The sequence below is a fragment of the Anneissia japonica genome, unplaced genomic scaffold (genome assembly GCF_011630105.1).
Source record: "Anneissia japonica isolate Jap-2015-1 unplaced genomic scaffold, ASM1163010v1 scaffold6524_len355483_cov145, whole genome shotgun sequence".
Lineage (NCBI taxonomy): Eukaryota > Metazoa > Echinodermata > Crinoidea > Comatulida > Comatulidae > Anneissia > Anneissia japonica.
Window position 1 is genome coordinate 113857 of NW_022722980.1, and position 22344 is coordinate 136200.

General features: G+C 33.4%; 1 protein-coding gene and 1 non-coding gene across 2 annotated transcripts in view; both read right to left on the bottom strand.

The window, feature by feature from the left end:
• Nucleotides 1-1030: 1030 nt before the first annotated feature.
• On the bottom strand, nucleotides 1031-1103 carry Trnaf-aaa. Its single transcript has one exon. It is a non-coding gene; the product is annotated as a tRNA-Phe (tRNA).
• A 606-nt stretch (nucleotides 1104-1709) lies between these two features.
• Nucleotides 1710-22344, bottom strand: part of LOC117112026 (aromatic-L-amino-acid decarboxylase-like) — a 43834-nt gene continuing 23199 nt past the window's right edge. The window contains exons 2-6 of the mRNA XM_033255064.1: nucleotides 8945-9058; nucleotides 8479-8598; nucleotides 2526-2660; nucleotides 1874-2017; nucleotides 1710-1727 (exon numbers count right to left, since the gene is read on the bottom strand). Coding sequence (XP_033110955.1) covers nucleotides 1710-1727; nucleotides 1874-2017; nucleotides 2526-2660; nucleotides 8479-8598; nucleotides 8945-9058 — 531 coding nt within the window. The remainder of the gene's footprint in view (nucleotides 1728-1873; nucleotides 2018-2525; nucleotides 2661-8478; nucleotides 8599-8944; nucleotides 9059-22344) is intronic.

The window sequence follows — 22344 nt, forward strand, 5'->3', positions numbered from 1 at the left end:
AAGATTCGGATTATAGCACAAGAATTAAAGACATCCACTAGAATAACGTAGAGTGTACACATACTCCACACTGTTTTCAAATTGTGTCAATAGTCAATCACACTGTCAATACATAGTACTATGTGCTGACTTCGTGTACACAAACCTCATCAATTCCCAGTCGATATACTTCACAGTGTTTAAAGCACGTAGCGTAAATGTAATATATTCCTAAAGGAGTATTTACATAAGATTTTACTAAGGTGTAGGACGTGTTCTATTTGTCTTTCGTTTCTTGCTTAGGCTATACACACTTTCAATCGCTTTTCAGTATTTTTTTTTTACTTTAATGTTTCATCTGTTAAATAATAAAAGAAATGCAACAGCACTTTTAAGACTAACTTGTATACAATTATCACTCTCTATCTTTTATCCTCAACGTAGAAGGTACCGTGCCGTAGGCATGGCTCTACCTTAGACTCAGGACGCACAAAGAGAATACAAGGGAATGTGGTGCAGATGTACTATTTAAAAACACATACTTTTTTTGTTTCAAGACACTCTTCAAAACATTACTAGGTACACAATTTACAGTACCACTAAGCAATAAGGTCAACTCTCGCAGTGGTACAAGCAGATTTGAGTTCAACTAATCAAAACAAGATAACCTAGTAGCAGCGGGTACTGTAAGTTCTATAAAGTAAGAATTTGCGTCTTGAAATATCATATGAGTGATGTTTTGTTCAACCGGACGTGTTATCGTACAGAATACTCAGCATGTCCCCAAATACTGGCGATAAAATTTGCAAGTGATTTGTGTGGGAATCGAACCCACGAGTATCTAGCCTGATGTCTTAACCACTAGACTACCAAGCTTGCGCTTAGTGGCTAGTGATGAATCTGATTCCCTAGTAGCAGCGGGTACTGCAGGTGCTATAAAGATATGAACTTGAGTCAAGAAACATCATATGAGTGACGTTTTGCCCTACCTGACGTGTTATCGTACCGAATACTCAGTACGTCCCCAAATACTGGCGAACAAAATCGCAAGTGATTCGGGTGGGAATCGAACCCATGACCTTCAAGTATTTAGCCTGATGTCCTAACCACTAGACCACCGAGCTTGCGCTTGGTGACTTGTGATGAATCCGATCCCCTAGTTGCAGCGGGTACTGCAAGTGCTATAAAGATATGAATTTGCGTCAGGAACTATCATATAAGTGATGTTTTGCCCTACCTGACGTGTTATCGTACCGAATAATCAGTACGTCCCCAAATACTGGCGAAAAAATTCGCGAGTGATTTAGGTGGGAATCGAACCCACGACCTCCAGATATCTAGCCTGATGTCTTAACCTTGTGATTCTTAAACTAGTTACCAAGGGCAAGCTTGGTGGTCTAAGTAGAAATTGGGACGACAGCATTTACCAAATAACCGACTTCCGATATGAGGTTTATATATTGTATAGAAAAATCAAAAATATAAAATAAATAATAATGGCCAAATATAATAATTTTCAATCGTATGGTCGGGGTTTCTAGTCTTCACTTTCCGGATTCGCTTGTGTCCTTAGGCAAGGCACTTATAGCTACATTGCTTCAATCCACCCAGCTGTATCAATGGGTACCAGTAAACTGCTGGGGGCTAACCTGCGATAGACTGGTGTCCCGTCCAGGGGAGTACAACTCTCATCCGCTTCACAGTACAGAAACTGGGAATGAGCTCCATCCCTATGAGCCCCAGTGGCTCTGAAAGGATTTAGTAATAGAGAACTATGTGTCGCACATTGATCGGAAGTGATGCCATCAATAAAGCTATACATTAGTAGAATTTGAATAATTATTTGTGTAAGTTGAAGTAAAGGCAAAAAATAAAAACCTAAAAATAAACTTACAAAGAACGGTATCAAGCCATTCGTTTTGTCCTTTGATATTGCTTTCTGTAATGCCTCTCCACGGAGAGCATTCTTATCATCTGATGGCAGAATTCTCATTCTGATCGAAGCAATCAGTGCTGCTCGTTCAACTGATGAATGTGCCTATGTGATGATACAATATGTACTATTTAACTGTTTTCTTATAAATAAACAAGTAATTAAATATTTATCTAAAGCACACAAGGATATGGGGGAAAAATTGTTTAGTGTTTCACTAACCAAATTACCACAGGACAACTGACACATGACTATCACATTTTGCGATAGTTAATTACCTAATATTATTACCTACCGGTATTTATTATTTCTGTTATTATTGATGAGCGGACCCATGCCGTTTGTATTTCTATGTACAATTAATTTTAATAAATTTTACAAATGACAATAAATTACACTGAATACTGAATCTTGTTATCACATGGACATTCTCACTTGCGCCGGCTGATAGGCACTCAATCATTGGTAATGTGTGGAATCTCTCAATCGAATTAACCGAAACATAATTTAGCGCCAAAGAAACAAGTTCGACATTGAGCAAAATCTCCTCCTGAACACCATTTTACGATCTTAAAAATTGCTGTGTGCGTTTGGCTTTATTGTTTTATTTTACCTGATCTGAAGTATATGCTATTAGTTTGGGCAGAACGTCGTACTGGTCTTGGTCAGGCCCTTCCTCAAGAACCTTACGAATTGTTTTCATCTTTGCTGCTAGAAGTGACACCAGCGTTGCCTCACTAGCCGTGCTCTACAAAAATAGAATGTGCTTCTGTTGTTTGAATAAAATAGATAATATGAAAAAAATCATGTTGTTTTGTGTTTCATCCTAAATCTAAAATAGCAGCGTATCTCTCTATTCAAAACCTGGGGAAGTCCACCTTAAAATGCCGTTGAACGGTGCGGTGGTGATTTTTTTTTTTTACTTTACATGGCGGTCTTGTTTAGTTTTATGTTATTTCTAGTTTTATTTTATTTATTTTTTTGTTAGTTTTTTTTTTTTTTGTTATTTCGTTTATGTTAAGCACATAGAAGCTCCAGCATTATGCGCTATATACATGTAACATCGTCATCGTCATCATCACCATCACCATCATCTCCTTCGTCATCGTCTTCACCATTATCATTATTATTATCAATATCATTGTTAAAAAAAAAGAGTTACACGTTACACAGTAAAGAAAATAGCGTGGAGGAATTAACCGCAAAGCACCAGGCAATTATTTTGTTTCGCCCTTAGTTACAGGTTTAAAATCTAAACATGTGTGTGTAGACCCGGCTTAATTTGCTTATGGTTTTAACGTGTTAAGCATTAATTGACATAATAATGTCAAATACAAGTACATTTACCGTACTCTCGCGAATAAGCGCCTCATTGGAATAAGAGCCCCTTTCAAATAAGCACGTGAAAATTTGTTAAGCGTCCCTCCTAAATTTAATAAGCGCCCTCAACACTATCATGCGTTTTTTGTTGTTTTTTTATTAGCCAGTAATCCAATCAATCTATATACTGTGGTTGGCATGCTTTTCATCAAGTTGGGATATTTCTCTTTTTGATAGATAAGGGCTCCCTGTACAGTATCTTTCCAACTCTCCTCTTACATTTTGTCTCGACATACTTCCCATTTTCCCCAACAATTTGCACCTTTAGCACGATCTCTTCAGAGTTTACAAAACCTGCAAAGATCCTGCTAATACCAATCGGCAGATGCCCAAAAATCATTACCACTGCCAACGCCACTAACTTCATCTGCTCTTGTATTACTACTCATAGCATCATTGTCATGGTCCATACTCTCTTGACGATTATCTATTCTTCACCAGAACCATTCGTTTTTCTTCTTTGGTTTATAGATATCCTAACCATATATTTTTGTTTTTCAATCGAAAGCGCCCTTTGAATTTCCCAAGTTTTCATAAGAACCCCTAAGAAAGCAACGGTGTTTAATACAGTAATACATTCTATCGAATTAACTTTTAGATATAATAAGTTAAATTGTATTTTTGAAATTTTGAAGTAGTTTTGTTATATTACAATTATTTTTTAAAATTTTGTGTTATTATATATTAACAATTAGTGACAGTATACTGTAGATAGATTGTAAGGGTGGGGATACAAGAATTATTTTATAAATTAAACAGAATAAAACACTGCTCTATTGTGCATGTATTCTTGTGTACTTAATAATTATTAATACATCATTAAGACCAAATAAAAATAAACATTACAAAATTATTTTCTTTTAATTATTATTTTTGCTTGTACAATCATACATTGTATATTCTTCTTTTTATTTGTTGAACATTATTTTTTTTGGCATTTGATTTTTTTTTATTATGTCATTGTATTAATATTATTTTGCTTTTCAATTCAATTTCTATTTCTTTTATTAAAAACTACCTCGCAGCTATTGCTGAATTAGATGGTAATTTACATTAAACTAAAAAAAAAACAAAAAAAAACATCAAAAAAACATCAAAATAATTTTGTTTTGAAATAAATTCATTTGGATCCAAATATAATTTGTATGAAATTTTTCATTTGTGTTGATCCAGCAAAACAAAAAAAAACCAAAAAAAAAACAATAGTACTCGTAATAGTTCGCGAAACGTAGTGTGAGTACTATTGTTTTCTTTTTTTGCTGGATCAACTCAAATGAAAAATTTCATACAAATCAAAATAAAAGCATAAGGAAAAGAAAATTTAATAAAACTCAATCAAACAATAACAGTAAATATAAAATAGTTTTTTATAGAACAGTTATATTATAAAATATAAAAAAAACCTGTACTGATTGAATTAAAGTGTTTTTAATGTATAATGACAATTATTATTATTATTGTTTTTATTAATACAATTGATTTATTTATATTAAGTTGAAATAATAAAGGTTGCATTTATGTTGCTGATACGTTACACGTCTTAGATTCATAATTTCAGTTATCAAACTACCAGTACCGTAATAAAACTACTGGTAATCAAACTTTTGTAGTAATAAAATGTAATAAATAGATTTTATATTTTATTTGTAATATTTTTAGTAAATGAACAATTATAATGTTTACATCCCCCTGGTAAGTTAGACACTGTTGCTTTTTGTAATTTACAATATAAAACATAAACATACTAGCCATACACATTTAAAAAGTACTACTACTACTACTACTTTGGCACACTGGCATAAACGTAATCGTGATCCCACGCGCTTGGGCCTACGAGTAACCATTAGTCATATCTATGGCTTTGCTAGTAACTACAGGCAGTTCGAATAAGGGCATTCGTTCGGTACATATTTTGCAAACTTCTTTGGGCCTACCAGTTGCATTGCACATAATAATTCCTCCCTTAAAAAAAACAAAAATTTTAAGTCATCTTCTAAATTTTATTCATCTCTGTTACCGTTGTCCATTAGACCTCGCGACAAACTTTGGCCTAACCCCCTATGGGGATGAGCAGAATCCAGGGCAAAAAAAAAAAAAAAAAAAAAACGCTGTATAACAGAGCGGGTGAAAGCATAGCCCTTTGCTATCGAATATCCATATCAGAGCCGTAGATAGAGAGAGTTTGGCCAACTTGGCGCATGGCGCCATGCTGTTACCAAACAGCGTGCGCGCGGCGGTGCGTATTAGCTTTATAACACTGATGCTGCATAAACTTTCTTTTATTATTCTGTTCTTGAGGACAATTCAATTATTGGATTTTTATCCTGTCGCGTTAGTTTGTACCTCGCCAATGTTTTGTGTTTGTAAGTCATGTGATTGCTATCCAGCCAATCATACGCGCGCATAGCAGAATCCCATGAAACCGAGTTGGCCAAACTCTCTCTATCTACGGCTCTGATTCATATATCTACGGCTATGATTCATATATAAGTATAGCACCACAAATCGGCTTGGCTGAAACGTCGAGGAAAAATATTGCCACTTGGGCCAGAGTGCTAATTTGCGTGAGTACGGTAATGTTAAGCAAGCTAAGAACTAAATCAAATTAGGCCTAATCTAAACACGTTTAGCTGTTACACGTGTCACTTTGCGCTTAAACCTTCCACGCTGTTTTTACAGCGAACTTTCTACATTGCTTGGAAATATACTCTGGAAGATGGAAAGATTAAATGTGTGACAAAGGGAGGAGTGAAATTAATTGAGCAATAAATTTAATGACGTTGGTATTAAAAACTATACCAGGTTCAAAATAATGGCTACCTTAGTTAGGTCTATGTCTACAGAATAAGAAATAACGAATTGGATGCAGAGTTTAGTAATTCTCTAAAGAAGCCTCCGATTTAAAATTTTTAATCAAATATATGTAGAAATTTCAGTTTGCATTTTGCAACTTCACCACGCTCAAATTTCTTGAGCGCGGTAGTGCAAAACAACCGCTGTAAACTAGCTGCCTAAATACAAGTGTTTGCATTACTCAAATGGCACAATGTATTATCGCAAATAATATTAAATTAAGATAATTTTTTTTTTGTAGTAAACTGTTTCTAAATCTCTATTGCACAATAACAATTCCCCTTTGTTTCCCGTCGGAAATTAATGACTCATTTAATCTTTATTACACAATCATATGCAGTCAGTGTAGGCCTATAGAATATCGTAAAGTGTTAGTAAACTAATTGTTTATGATAATTCTGCTTGCTATATACATGCAATTCATTATTCATATTCGTTTTGATGAACGTTATATTTGTGAGGAAGCGCCATGAAACTAATACATTTAGTGTAGGAACAGGTGTGGGGGGGGGGGGTGTTCCATGCACCCCTCGAATATATTTTTTAACTAGCATTTTTGTAATCATCAAAGTATCTCGTACGAATTGTGATGTTCCCATAGAACAAAATTGTCCCGTGGGGTCGTTTGGCGGCCATCTTGGATTTTCAATGAAAATCATTAATTTGTATAATTTAATAACTAAAAATAATATAAAATTAAATGTACCTATAGATGTATATAGTAAGCAGTGTTTATGATCTTAATACAAAACATTAATCTCGCATTTACATTTAGCGGCAATATTTGATGCCATCTTGAATGTTCAGCGAAAATCAGTTATTTGCATAATTTAATAATTAAAAAATATATAAAATCAAAAGAACCTCTAAACGTATACTATTATAGTAGGCAGTGTTTATGTTCTCAATACAAAAAATACTTCTTAATACATTTGGCGGCCATATTGGATTGTCAATAAAAATCGTAAATTTGTATAATCTATTAACTAAATATTATATGAAATCAAATTAACCTCTAGATATATTTGATGTAAACGGTGTTTATTTTCTCAACACGATTATTTGGCGCTTTTTTGATGAAATTTGATAGTGTGGACAAATCTTTATAGGATTCTAATCTATATCGTACAGCTCCATCCTGATATCTAATATAAGTTGTTAATCCATTTACGCTATTCTATCTAGTGCATCCAGTAGAAATCTCAATATTTAAAAAAATAGTTGTTCATTAACTTTGCAGGCACATCATGAAACAATGTTGGGAACATAATATTTACATAACTTGTATTTTTAAATTACATTGCTGTTGATTTTATATCATAGATGACTTATTTTTGCTCTGGACATTCTTGTTATAAATTAGTCATAATTCAACTGTAACTCATCCTTAGGTCAATTACGAATCATATTTAATAAATGAATTGTTATACATTGCAAATTCTTGTTATAAGTTAGTTATAATTCAACTGTAACTCAGTCTAGGTCAGTTTACAATAAAACTATAAATAACCTGTGTCATCATTATACACAAGCATGCCAAAAATCTTTTAACGTTTTTGGTTAGTGTCCTATAATGACATCTCTACGAAGGAGTACACTATTTTGGTCCTCAAGTTGTCCCAATAATAAGGGGTTATATATGAAAATACTACAACACTGATGCTTGTAAATACTGCTGGTCGGCATGCATATTCTATTTATCAGTTAACCTAACAGAGCTGCAATTACGCCTTCTATAATTTATACCAGACTAGGCTACCTCTTTCATTTAGTTCACAGCAGTAGATTTACAAGGGCATTTTAACATACAAATCTCACTCTTCCTGCTTGCTCGCTCAGCACACAGGTACAGGTATTCAATAATGTCCAGCAGCCAGGACAGGCAGAATGGACTCATTAATAATAAGAATAATAATAATATTAATAACAATAACAATAACAATAACAATTACAATTACAATTACAATTACAATTACAATTACAATAATAATAATAATAATAATAATAATAATAATAATAATAATGCTCTTGTAAGATTACCAAGCCACTGAAAAGCATGCTTAGCCTCAATTTCAATTAGACTACCACATCAAGTTTTCCTAAAATTTGCGACTTGTCATTTCTCGGGAACTATTTTATAATTCATCATAATAAAAAAAATGGATGATAATAAGATATTTTCAAGTCAAAACATTCAATATCAATCATCCCTTATTGATACCCGCTTCAAGATACCTGTACCACCTCTACCTGTTTGAGATTACCCCCCTCGTTGCTATTACATTTAACTATTAAATACCAGTTTTAAATAATACCAATATTATAATCCTTACCTGTATTACACCCCCTCCCTTGGAATTACCCTCAGCCAGGAACTCATCTGGTAAACCAATCATCTTGCCTAGCCAATCCAGCATAATTGTCTCCAGTTCCGTGCATGCTGGGCTAGCAATCTTAAAATAAAAATGCAAAAAAAAAAAAAATTGAAAAAGATTGAAAAAAATTATTCGGCATAAATTATATAAATTTCTTCAAATAAATCTTTTATTGAAATTACAAAGAGCATCGTTGGCCAATATCCGCTAAAACAATCACAAGAAGACATTAAATTTAAAGGATATAATTATTAATATATAATGATTATATAAATTTAAAATATAATATTTATATGACAGCCACAGCAAATACTACAATAACAGGATATGACTTTATTGTCTGTAAGTAATTTTTCTCCTCACCGACGCGTCCCGTCATGAATATGATTTAATTATCTTTAATGGTTTTAAATAATATATTTACCCAAGAGAAACCAATGCATCCAATGACATCACTCAGCATGTCTCCAAGAATTGAAGGAAATGAATTTCCAGCAGAAAAATATGCATGGAAATTAGGGCAATGCCAATGAGTCACCTAGCGTAAAAGAGAATAAACAGGAAAATTATATATATATATATATATATATATATATATATGTGTGTGTATATATATATATTATTATTATTATTATTATTATTATTATTATTATTATTCAACATCAGCAGTAGAAGCAGCATATTTCTGCATTATACGTAAGCTTAGACAAAGCCAATCTCTTTAATATGGTAAACTTGACAAAAAACGTAAGAGTTTCTTCCTTCCCAAATATTGAGCAACATTTCTAATCTTATCAATTTACTCCCACAATTTAATTCGTCACATTGTTTTATTGTTATATCCCATTGTTATTATTGTTATATCCCACTGTTATTAAGGAAATCAATACGATAGAGGGCGTAATATAAATATATTTGGTTTGAATGCTCTTTGCGCCTTCCACACTTAAATAATTTGACCTCCCACAATTTAATTCGTCACATTGTTTTATTGTTATATCCCATTGTTATTATTGTTATATCCCACTGTTATTAAGGAAATCTATACGATAGAGGGCGTAATATAAATATATTTGGTTTGAATGATCTTTGCGCCTTCCACACTTAAATAATTTGACCTTTTGACATGTTTGTTAAAAAAAATTAAAAAAAATATGAACATGGTAAAGCCGTAGATTGAAAATTAATTATGTTGGATGATGATTGAACTCTAATCAAGAAGAAAATAAAACAAAGACAAATACATAAAACCTGTGAATAATATTTATAGTACATCCTGAGCATAGTGTTAGCAGATCGAGGTTTGAACGCCGTGAATAGAAAATTATAGGCCTAGATATTTAATGAACAATTTCAAAATTGAAAGCTAGGCAGTATGTAGAGTTGATAAAACCACTGATAAAAGAACAATGGAGTCGACATGGGAAGAAACCAAAGAAAAAATTTAGAAAAAAAAAACATTGAAAGTAATATGACGAAATAGTAAAGGAATTTTAACTAGGCAATTGAATGCATTGCAGCTTTTACTTGAACGAGATAGTGTAGACGATGTGGTAAAAAATTACATAAAACTCGACAAAGCGTACCAGGCAGTTGACGATAGACATGGCGCGCTAGTTGACGATGAGTTCCTGACAGGAGGAGCTGGATTGCAGATTACCAAGCGGAGTATTTGCGAGGAAGGGTGAATGCAAGAGATGCATGAAAGAGAAGGAAGAATCCAAAAAGTTGGCAGAAAAAAAGGAAACCGAAAATGACATTCTTATTGTTTCTTCCGAGTCTGAGAACAGTGAAGAAAGTGCAGGCCTAGATGGATCCAGTGATTCGGGTAATACGTCAAATGATTTTGACAATGTCCAACCTTTGTACAAAATATCAATGGGCATTTGAACAGTACAGAAGATTTAGAGGTAATCCTGACCTAAGATCAGATTTTTTATCCAATTCAAAAATTGAATTACAACTGCCAAAAGAAGAGGTTATTGAGTTCTATATATAGACATAGACATACTCTTTACTTAATCCATTGCTGAAAATTACATAGCCCGTACGGTTACCTCGAAAATTTTTCATTATACAGTTTAATTTATCTAGGAATAAAAGACCGAGGTTGACGGTTCGTGTTTGCGACCGGAATTAAAAGTCTACCACTACGTTCTATAATGCTTCCTACGACCACCGGATGGAGGGGATGACTTATATCATTCAGCAACCCCTCAAACTTGATCGCCAGTCGCTTGTAGTAGACAGAGTGCACCGATCGCAAAGGCAAACCGATCAAACTTTCAGCTTTATGGATAAACTTATGTAATGTTTCCCAATCCCGAATCCTCCCAAAATGTTTCCACCCCAGCAAATAAGACAATAGTTCAAGACCCCCATAATAACAGAATTAAAAAAGGATCCCAGCTATTGGGACAGTTGTGACATTCTCACACAATATTTCTATTGGGTCCACGATAGTATTGAATATTGAACCTTAAATTAAAATGAAGGTTATAAACAAGCTAAAGCTATTTCATCACAACAGTTTGGGCAGCGTCATATAATAATATTGCATTCATTATTGAAAGATTTTTTTAGATAGAAAGGTTAGAACCAATGATAGTGATGGGCTGCGGAAATTGATAGGATCAATGAAAAAGTGTAACATAACCTTAACTCAAATGAGATATATGGCTGACTTCAACAGCACTGAGAATTTGTTAAGTTTTCATGGTCTTCTGCCTGTATACATACAAACAAAGTGGGCAAGACAGCACAAAATCTACTTGTTAACGGAAAGGAACTAGTGTTCTTAGATATGATTAACTTATATAGAAAAAGCTGCAGTAACTAGCAACATGCTTGGGAGAGTCATATAAGTGTCTTTGTAGGCATCTAGCCCAAATACATAACAGATTATTGCACAATTAGGAAGGTCAAACTGATGTGGTATGAGCGAGCACGGAAGGGGAGCAATCACAGAACCAAAAGCAGACCGAAGAAACTACACAACAGAAGTTTACACCCGTCACTATGATCAATCCACAACAAGACAAGCACGTAGCACTACGAACAATACTAGTGATTCTTAAGCACAACGATAAATGACTTAAAGTAAATGCCTTTTGGATGATGGGAGCACCCAGACATTTATAAATATTGATGTAGCAAGCGAATTAGGACGACATGGGAAAATAATGTAGTCAATGTAAGCACACTTATTGGCCTAGTAGATATAATTGAAACACTGCCGGTAAAGTTCACCCTAAAAAGTCTTAATCGAAAGAAAGATGTGCAAGCCTTAACAACTAAGAAGGTTACTGAGAATATGGCACCTGTTAACTGGAATTAAGTGTCAAGAAACTAGGCCCATATGCAACAAATAGAATTCCAAACAATCAGAACCAAACCAGTAGTAGATGTTCTCCATCGGAATAGATTATGCTGAATTTTATACAGCCATAAAAGAAGTAACATGGAAACCTGGTGAGCCGGTTGCACGATTCAAACCATTGGGATGGACGGCAGTTGGAAAAACAGGAACTGATGGTAAGAACGGTAATGTGCACTTCATCAGAACTTTTCATTCACAACAAGATGTGTGCAGTGACCATTTGAGAAAATTTTAGGAAATTGAAAATGTGCTAAGGAAGCAAAATGCTATGTTGACGGATGAAGAAAACCAAGCAGTGTATCTGGTAGAAAAGTCAATCACACAAAGAAATGGGAGGTACCAAGTAGCCATACCTTGGAAATGTAAACCGAAGTTCTGAAATAATTATAATATGGCATTTCAACGTCTGAAGAATACTGAAAAACAGCTATTGAAATGTAAAACTACAGGTGAAGCATACTCACAAATAAAAGAACACTATTTTGAGAAAAGATATGTGAGAAAGGTGTAAACAGGAGAGCCAAGGTGGGAGTGGCATCTGCCTCATTTTGTGGTTGTAAAACCGGATAAAGCTACAACAAAAACAAGGGTAGTATTTTATGCATCAGCAAAACCGGAAGAGGTATGTCTAAACGATTTTGATTTATCAAAGGCCTAAACTCTAACACAAGGTGTTTGAGGTGCTACATAGGTTTAGATATCTCCCAGTGGCAATTGTGTGTGACGTCACTGAAATGTTTCTCATGATTAACACAGAGAAAAAAGATAGGCCATTCTTCAGATTCCTGTGAAGAGACCTGGAGAGAAGTCAACAACCACAAGAGTACGAGCTCAACAGTGTGGTGTTTAGTGTAAATGCACCACCACATACATGGTCGACAGTTTGGGTTCAGTAAGCAATGAAGATGAAGGTTGTGAATGGTGTATTTTTGCAGGGTGCGATTGTGTCATTGAGCCCTCTTTCAAGTATGTTTGTGATGATAAAATCCAAGATTCCATTTATTGTCATATACAACATAGTACATGAAATTTGTATGCCAGAGCTGAGAATACACAAAATGTACATATAGATTAAATAACAAGACAAATATAAATATAAAACTATACGTACAGTACAAAAACTATATAAATAACAGCATGATATAATATATCAAATACATGCATGAAATAAAGCATTTTGGGGGTAGGGGGTGCCAGTGCACCTCCTGTCTCCTGAATTTTGAGTGCCAGGGGTTGGAACATCTTATTTTACAGTACTTATCTTTAAACAATTTTTTTTTAACAGTTCATGCTACGCCGACAAGTTTTACAGCTTTACCAAGATATTCTGAAGACCATACGTCAGGTACCTGATGCAAAACAAAGAAAAGAGATGACTCTATGGGTTAGAGAAGAGTTTCGGAGTAATAAACACATATCAGATGAGGTAGGCCTCAGTACTCTAGTCATTCTCACCCTATCCCTATATATTTAAGTAATCTGAGCAGCAGTGAACTAGGGACCCATGGACCTAGAAAAGATAGAAGAAAAGAAATGAAGAGAGGAGAGAGAACAGAAAATGGTATTTAAAGTGCTGCATATGCTTTTTTAAATCTAATTTGTGATTGGATTTGAAGATATTAGAGAGGTTTCACAAGCTTACAAAAAAGATAACGAGTACTGTTACTTCATCATTTTTTAAGCATATCTGTCGCAACCTAGAAAATCCATGATTTTTAAATGATCAACGATTATATATATATATATACTATTTACAAACCTTTAAAATAAATTTCTTGATCAGTCCAATTACATATTTTAAAGATGTTTCCACGTAGTTTTGCCAGCAGCAAGTTCGCGAAGTAATTGGATGTCACCAAAAGTTCCGTAAACAATTATATATAGATCGTATATGTATTATCTTTAGCTGCCCTTGACCAAAAGTCTGTATGTTATATTGCAGGCCTACCTATTGCAAATCATGTACAATTTAAATACTAAAAATATTTCCCCATACCAATTACCAAAAATGCTGTTTCATTTTATTTTAGTGGTTTTAAAATCAAATAAATGATATGAAACTGCTATTGAAACCATGCAACCTATCTATCTTTATCTTCAAAAATATCCAACGTGATCAAGAAGTATTCATTTGTGATAAGGATAGTGCAACAAAAGAATCATAAATCCTTGGTTTACTAGTGGACCTGATTATCTAAAGGTTAACAACTTTACTTTAAGTTTTGGAATGTTTATGCACCTAATGATCGTTCTAAACTTTCTAGTTTTTTTTTTAAACTTGAAATCTGTTTTATGTATGTGTAATCACTGGTCTGATAAAATTATTATGTGGTAATGGAACCGTTTTTAGACAAATATGGAGGGAACATTAACATCTGCCCATCAGTAAATTAACCTCAGATAGTTGATAGATAATCATGACCTGGTCGATATCTAGAGACATTTCTGTCCTGGAACCAGATCTTACACATGGTCACAAAATAAACCTTTAATAAAATGCAGGCAGCAAATTTCATTAAAGTAGTGTAGGCACTTGTAAAATTATTTTTTAAAATCTGATCATTACTCTGTTGAGCATTGTCATGACAGATTGGATGATTGCTCTTCATCATTCTGTTGTTGTTGTTGTTGTTGCTGCTGCTGCTGTTGCTGTTGCTATTGCTGTTGTTGTTATGATTAATATTTTTAGTGTTAGTATTATTAATAATCAGTAGGATTGCATGGTTACTGAGTGAAGTCTTAGTGTATACCTATGTACTGTTGTATGCCAAAGAGTACTGGTGTAGGCTTATATGCTAATTGTAAAACTCATGAGTATGACAACAATAGCCAGTATAGCAGAAAGCATTCACTCACAACTACACTACCAAAGTGAAGGGATGTGGCAAACACAGGTTAGCTTGTATTTATAAATGTTTGTTATAGTAGCTAGTTATAGCACTTTGGAACAAGGAAATTTAATCAATATTTTGACTAGTGGTAAAGCTAACTGTGCTGTTGACAACTCAAAAATAAGGGTGTCATTTTTGGAGTTGTATTACCCATGTATTAGTGCAAGTCAGGCTATATGCTATATGTCAGAATATTCCAATCCGTCTTCATACGAGGGGTACACAGTGATTGAAAAAGTCTGTGTGGTGATAGGACGCAAAGACGTCTGATTGCACAACCCTTCATCTAAGAAACTTCATTGAAAGATATATAGACATAGCAAGATTCAAGTCCAGAACCGACAATGCAGATATTGATTTAGCTTTCTTATTCAGACCTAGTGTACTAGTTCATGATTGGATGTTATATATGCAACTCAATTGTTGTTATTAGCAATTAATTTTAAAAGTCCATGGCAAATACAACTGAGTTTATAATTCCATTAAATTAACTGACGGCTTGTGAAGGGAAATATTAAATTCAGTTTTTTATATGATAACGTATATTTGTTTCTTTCTTTACTTTAGTTACAAAAGAGTGGTTTTGAACTCGGCACATCTAATGTGGGTGTGACAAGCATTTAATAAACATTGATAAGGGACCCCGGTTTTCTAAAAAAACAAACAGCAGCATTTTAAATGATGGAAGATTTCAAAATGGGCATTAAACAAATTGTTAAAGAAAGTAAAAACAATACTGTTATTGATTCACAAAGAAAAATGGGACTACAAATAAATCGTAGGCAACAAAAAAAATCACTTAGAATTATAAATCCAAATTGATAAATAATACAAAATAGTCGAAAATAGAAAAAAATGTTTACAACGATGATCCATGAATATGAAATTGCTTTAGAATATAAAGCTCAATGTGCCCAAATTCGATGAAGAGAGAAAAATAGTGTGAACAAGGTGAAAAAAAAACAATAAATATTGTTTTGGTTTCCAAAAACACAATTCCGAACGCAAAAATAAACATAGTCTGATAACTAAGGAATTGAAATAACTGACGTAGACAAAAATAGAACAACAAATACTTCATTATGAAGACCTTTATAAATGTGTTGAAAATGAGAATGTCAACAATAATTATGAAAACTTTTTTAGAAAACATTAATATACCAACACTAAGGTTAGAAGGTAAACTGACATTTCTTGAATGTCAATGTGCCCTAAAAAATGGCTGGCAACAAAAGCCCTCGGTATGATGGATTGACGGTCGAATTTTATAAGCAATTATTGGAAGACATAGGAAACATTGTTTGTTAATAATTTAAACGAAAGTTATGAAAAGGGTGAACTATCCACTATTAAAAAACGATGTGTTATCTCCCTTATTTTTAAAGAAAATTTAGATCCTAAAGATCTAAATAATTGGCCTCCATTGTCACTAATATTGATTAGAAAATTGCAACTAAATCACTTGCAATTCGGCTAGGTAATACTTTAAATAAAATTCTGACCAAATCGGTTCTATTATACGTCGCTATATTATTGGTGAGAACAGCAGAATAATTGAGGATATTTTGAGATATACTAATGCAAATAGTATCCCGGGAGTCGCTCTATTTCCAGGCTTTCAAAAGGCATTTGATTGTGTCAGTAGAAAGTATTAAGGTCACTTGAAACGTTTTACTTTGGTCCCTCCTTCATAAAATGGTTATCAACTATTCTAAACAATTATCAAAATGTGCTTAAATCATAACGGTTGGCTTTCGGGGTTCTTTGATATAAGATCTGGAGTACGACAAGGCTGCCCATTGAGTGCTCTTCTTTTTAATGCTGTCTCTTATACACATCTAGATGTGTATAAGAGACAGTTATATATGCAACTCAATTGTTGTTATTAGCAATTAATTTTAAAAGTCCATGGCAAATACAACTGAGTTTATAATTCCATTAAATTAACTGACGGCTTGTGAAGGGAAATATTAAATTCAGTTTTTTATATGATAACGTATATTTGTTCGTTGCTAAATAAACGTTATAAAGACTGCAACAAAAAAAAAGAGAACAATTTAAAACTTCATACAATAACATAATGATTGTTATTGTTGGTATTATTATTGTATCTGTTGTGAATTTTTCATTGGTATTACCAGCAATAGCAGAAAAAGCTATTATTTCAGTTTTAATTTTTACCCTTTTCTTCTCAGCCAGAAAAAAGCACTATTTTTGTTCAGAATTAATTACTTTTGTTTTCCGGAGATATGACTAATATCTTTTCCATGTTTTTGTACAAAGCTTTTCTAATTGGTAATTCGTTCACTTTTCGGGTGCTTGAATCTTTTTTAAACTTTGTCCAAGCAAAGGCCATATAACAAAATAATGTGCGCATATTATTCATATTTTAAACATAACGTCATTCCAATATTTTGAATATTAATAAACGTATAATTAAACGTTTATGTTTTCCTAGCGTTTTAAGCTGGAGCTTTGTTAAACAATAACTTATTGTGATGCATGATGCACTGGAACACTTGTGCTTTACTGAACCAATGGGGTTTACATAATTCTGCAATCCTTAGCCATGTCATGTTGCGTTTTATATAGAAGGCCAAAAGGGCAACTTTAAAAAACAGTCGATTTCCAAGCACTCTATGTATTTAAGCACAACCGGTTAACAAACAGTTGCTACTCGTCAAGCCCAGTCGGTTTACGGGTTGTCAAAGAGTTACAGTAAAACCTATCTTTAGCTGCCCTTGACCAAAAGTCTGTATGTTATATTGCAGGCCTACCTATTGCAAATCATGTACAATTTAAATACTAAAAATATTTCCCCATACCAATTACCAAAAATGCTGTTTCATTTTATTTTAGTGGTTTTAAAATCAAATAAATGATATGAAACTGCTATTGAAACCATGCAACCTATCTATCTTTATCTTCAAAAATATCCAACGTGATCAAGAAGTATTCATTTGTGATAAGGATAGTGCAACAAAAGAATCATAAATCCTTGGTTTACTAGTGGACCTGATTATCTAAAGGTTAACAACTTTACTTTAAGTTTTGGAATGTTTATGCACCTAATGATCGTTCTAAACTTTCTAGTTTTTTTTTTAAACTTGAAATCTGTTTTATGTATGTGTAATCACTGGTCTGATAAAATTATTATGTGGTAATGGAACCGTTTTTAGACAAATATGGAGGGAACATTAACATCTGCCCATCAGTAAATTAACCTCAGATAGTTGATAGATAATCATGACCTGGTCGATATCTAGAGACATTTCTGTCCTGGAACCAGATCTTACACATGGTCACAAAATAAACCTTTAATAAAATGCAGGCAGCAAATTTCATTAAAGTAGTGTAGGCACTTGTAAAATTATTTTTTAAAATCTGATCATTACTCTGTTGAGCATTGTCATGACAGATTGGATGATTGCTCTTCATCATTCTGTTGTTGTTGTTGTTGTTGCTGCTGCTGCTGTTGCTGTTGCTATTGCTGTTGTTGTTATGATTAATATTTTTAGTGTTAGTATTATTAATAATCAGTAGGATTGCATGGTTACTGAGTGAAGTCTTAGTGTATACCTATGTACTGTTGTATGCCAAAGAGTACTGGTGTAGGCTTATATGCTAATTGTAAAACTCATGAGTATGACAACAATAGCCAGTATAGCAGAAAGCATTCACTCACAACTACACTACCAAAGTGAAGGGATGTGGCAAACACAGGTTAGCTTGTATTTATAAATGTTTAAGCTTGTTATAGTACTTTGGAACAAGGAAATTTAATCTATATTTTGACTAGTGCTAAAGCTAACTGTGCTGTGGACAACTCAAAAATAAGGGTGTCATTTTTGGAGTTGTATTACCCATGTATTAGTGCAAGTCAGGCTATATGCTATCAGAATATTCCAATCCGTCTTCATACGAGGGGTACACAGTGATTGAAAAAGTCTGTGTGGTGATAGGACGCAAGCACGTCTGATTGCACAACCCTTCATCTAAGAAACTTCATTGAAAGATATATAGACATAGCAAGATTCAAGTCCAGAACCAACAATGCAGATATTGATTTAGCTTTCTTATTCAGACCTAGTGTATTAGTTCATGATTGGATATTATATATGCAACTCAATTGTTGTTATTAGCAATTAATTTTAAAAGTCCATGGCAAATACAACTGAGTTTATAATTCCATTAAATTAACTGACGGCTTGTGAAGGGAAAGATTAAATTCAGTTTTTTATATGATAACGTATATTTGTTTCTTTCTTTACTTTCGTTACAAGAGAGTGGTTTTGAACTCGGCACATCAATGTGGGTGTGACAAGCATTCAATAAACATTGATAAACATTGATAAGGGACCCCGGTTTTCGAAAAAACAAACAGCAGCATTTTAAATGATGAAGATTTCAAAATGGGCATTAAACAAATTGTTGAAGAAAGTAAAAACAATACTGTTATTGATTCAAAAAGAAAAAATGGGACTACAATCAAATCGTAGGCAACAAAAAAATCACTTAGAGAATTATAAATCCAAATTGATAATTAATACAAAATAGTCGAAAATAGAAAAAAATGTTTACAACGATGATCCATGAATATGAAATTGCTTTAGAATATTAAGCTACATGTGCCCAAATTCGATGAAGAAAGAAAACTAGCGTGAACAAGGTGAAAAAAAAAACAATAAATATTGTTTTGGTTTCCAAAAACACAATTCCGAACGCAAAAATAAACAAAGTCTGATAACCATGGAATTGAAATAACTGACGTAGACAAAAATAGAACAACAAGTACTTCATTATGAAGACCTTTATAAATGTGTAAAATGAGAATGTCAACATTAATTATGAAAACTTTTTTAGAAAACATAAATATACCAACACTAAGGTTAGAAGGTAAACTGACATTTCTTGAATGTCAATGTGCCCTAAAAAATGGCTGGCAACAAAAGCCCTCGGTATGATTGATTGACGGTCGAATTTTATAAGCAATTATGGGAAGACATAGGAAAGCTTGTTTGTTTATAATTTAAACGAAAGTTATGAAAAGGGTGAACTATCCACTATTAAAAAACGATGTGTTATCTTCCTTATTTTTAAAGAAAATTTAGATCCTAAAGATCTAAATAATTTGCGTCCATTGTCACTAATATTGATTAGAAAATTGCAACTAAATCACTTGCAATTCGGCTAGGTATTATATTCGGCTTGGTAAAGTATTATACTTTAAATAAAATAATTCTGACCAAACCGGTTCTATTATAGATCGCTATATTATTGGTGAGAACAGCAGAATAATTGAGGATATTTTGAGATATACTAATGCAAATAGTATCCCGGGAGTCGCTCTATTTCTAGGATTTCAAAAGGCATTTGATTGTGTCAGTAGAAAGTATTAAGTTCACTTGAAACGTTTTACTTTGGTCCCACCTTCATAAAATGGGTATCAACTATTCTAAACAATACCAAAATGTGCCTAAATCATAACGGTTGGATATCGGGGTTCTTTGATATAAGATCTGGAGTACGAAAAGGCTGCCCATTGAGTGCTCTTCTTTTTAATGTTTGTCTCTCCCTCTCTCCCCTCCCCCTCTCTCCCCCTCTCTCTCCCGTCTCTCCCCCTCTCCCTCCCGCCCTCTCTTTCCCCCTCTCTCTCCCCCTCTCTCTTTTCTAATATCACGCACTGTAAGCAAATTTATATAAATATTTATATTTATATAAATGACCTCTACAATGATGATGGTACATTTAAGTTGTATGAAGATCTCAATAATAGGGTTAACAGCAATGCCTTTGTGTTCAATTTTATAAAAATGCTATTCTGAATAACTGGTGTAATCTAAATGAAACAATTGATGTACAATACCAACTGCAGTAAAATTCAAAGCCTTTGAAAAGTGTAATTACAAAATCTACTTGTTTTAGTAATATTTATGTCTTACCTAGATCGCAACAGTTCTGGAATAGTAAGTTCATAAGTATGCGTATAAGTCTAATGCACTTATTATTATTATTACCCTTATTATTAAAGCTGCAGGAGTATCCTAGATAGATGAAACACTTTCCTCTTGTTTTAATAGATTACTAGGACCAGAGACCAAAACAACACTATCGTTATTTTATCGATGAAATTTTAGGACATGTTGCATTAGTAGGAACATGCATGTTCTGAACAATTTGCGGCCAAAATTAGGTCTTTATGGCCTACCGTTTCTTTTTTTCTTTTTTAAATATGCATACACTGGTTTTCTATGATGAAAAGTGAGAAATGCCATTTAGAAATATCTGAACCAGGTCACTATGATTAACGGTTATAGAGATAGTGGTATACTGCAAGCTTTGTATGTCAAATGTCATAAATGTCATTTCCGGTCACGTTTGGGCAAAACATTACATTAGTACTAATAAGAGCATGCACATTCTAAACAAATTAAGGCTACAATTATTTCTGTATGACTAACAGTTTTGAAGATATGGATGTGCTGGGTTATGTAGGCCCGAAGTCAAAAATGCCATTTTTGGTAACGTTTGGACAAAATGCTACTTTAAAGCCAAGTTTGAGACCAAAATTAAGTGTCTACAATTTTTCTCTTTGAGAGGCGGCCATTTTAATTCAAAATAAATTGCACAACTTTGACCTTGGCTGCTTTACTAAAATGAGCAACTTTTAATATTTTAAGAATTTAAGTTCTTAGACAAATCTCAAGCACACACATACCCATACATCTGATAATAATTTCTAACATTTGAGGATAATATGTTATCACATTTGAGGTAAAAATGGAAATTGTTTTGCATTTGTAGGCCGAATGCTTTTACATTTGAGGTTTTTTTTTTTATTTATTTTTTTTTTTACATTTGTGGTTATTTTGGCATTTGCGTGTATAGTTTTTTAACATTTGTAGTTATTTTTACATTAGTGGCAGAGTTTACTACTAGCCCAGGCCTTTTGAAGTAGGGGGTTAAAGACGCACTTTTTAAAATGAATTTTCTGAGAGAACTTCGCCAAGTTCCCTTATCACATCAAAGAGCACGGCAATTAATCTCGCACTGGGGCCCTGTTGCACCTAGCTACGACGTTGGTTGGCTTTTTCCTTCAGAATTGTCACTACCTAAATTATACTATTAAACAGTGGCAAAGTATGCTAGAGGCTGCTAGTGGAAACAGTTCCATCTATTTTAGCCTACAGTCAAACACTGTGTTCATAAAGTTTAAATAGAAATACCATATTTATTCGAATAAACGCCCAATGTTTAAAATTTTAAAAAAATGAAATTGAGTGGTAGGGTTGGGGGCAGCCAACTCAGCCCAACCATGTCTTAAGCATTTATGGTCATGGCACCTCTAGACGACCGGAAATGGCACACTTGGACTTAAAATTTGAGTAAATTGAGCTTTTCTTCTTTACTCCACACTTCCTCCTCTTGAGCCACATTTGCAATAAACGGCTCCCTCAGAAATAAAAAAAACCCTGGGGCGTTTTTTCCCTTTAACTTTCCCTCTTCTCCTAAATGATTGCAAAAAAAATTAAGCTAAAATATTCTAAACATATT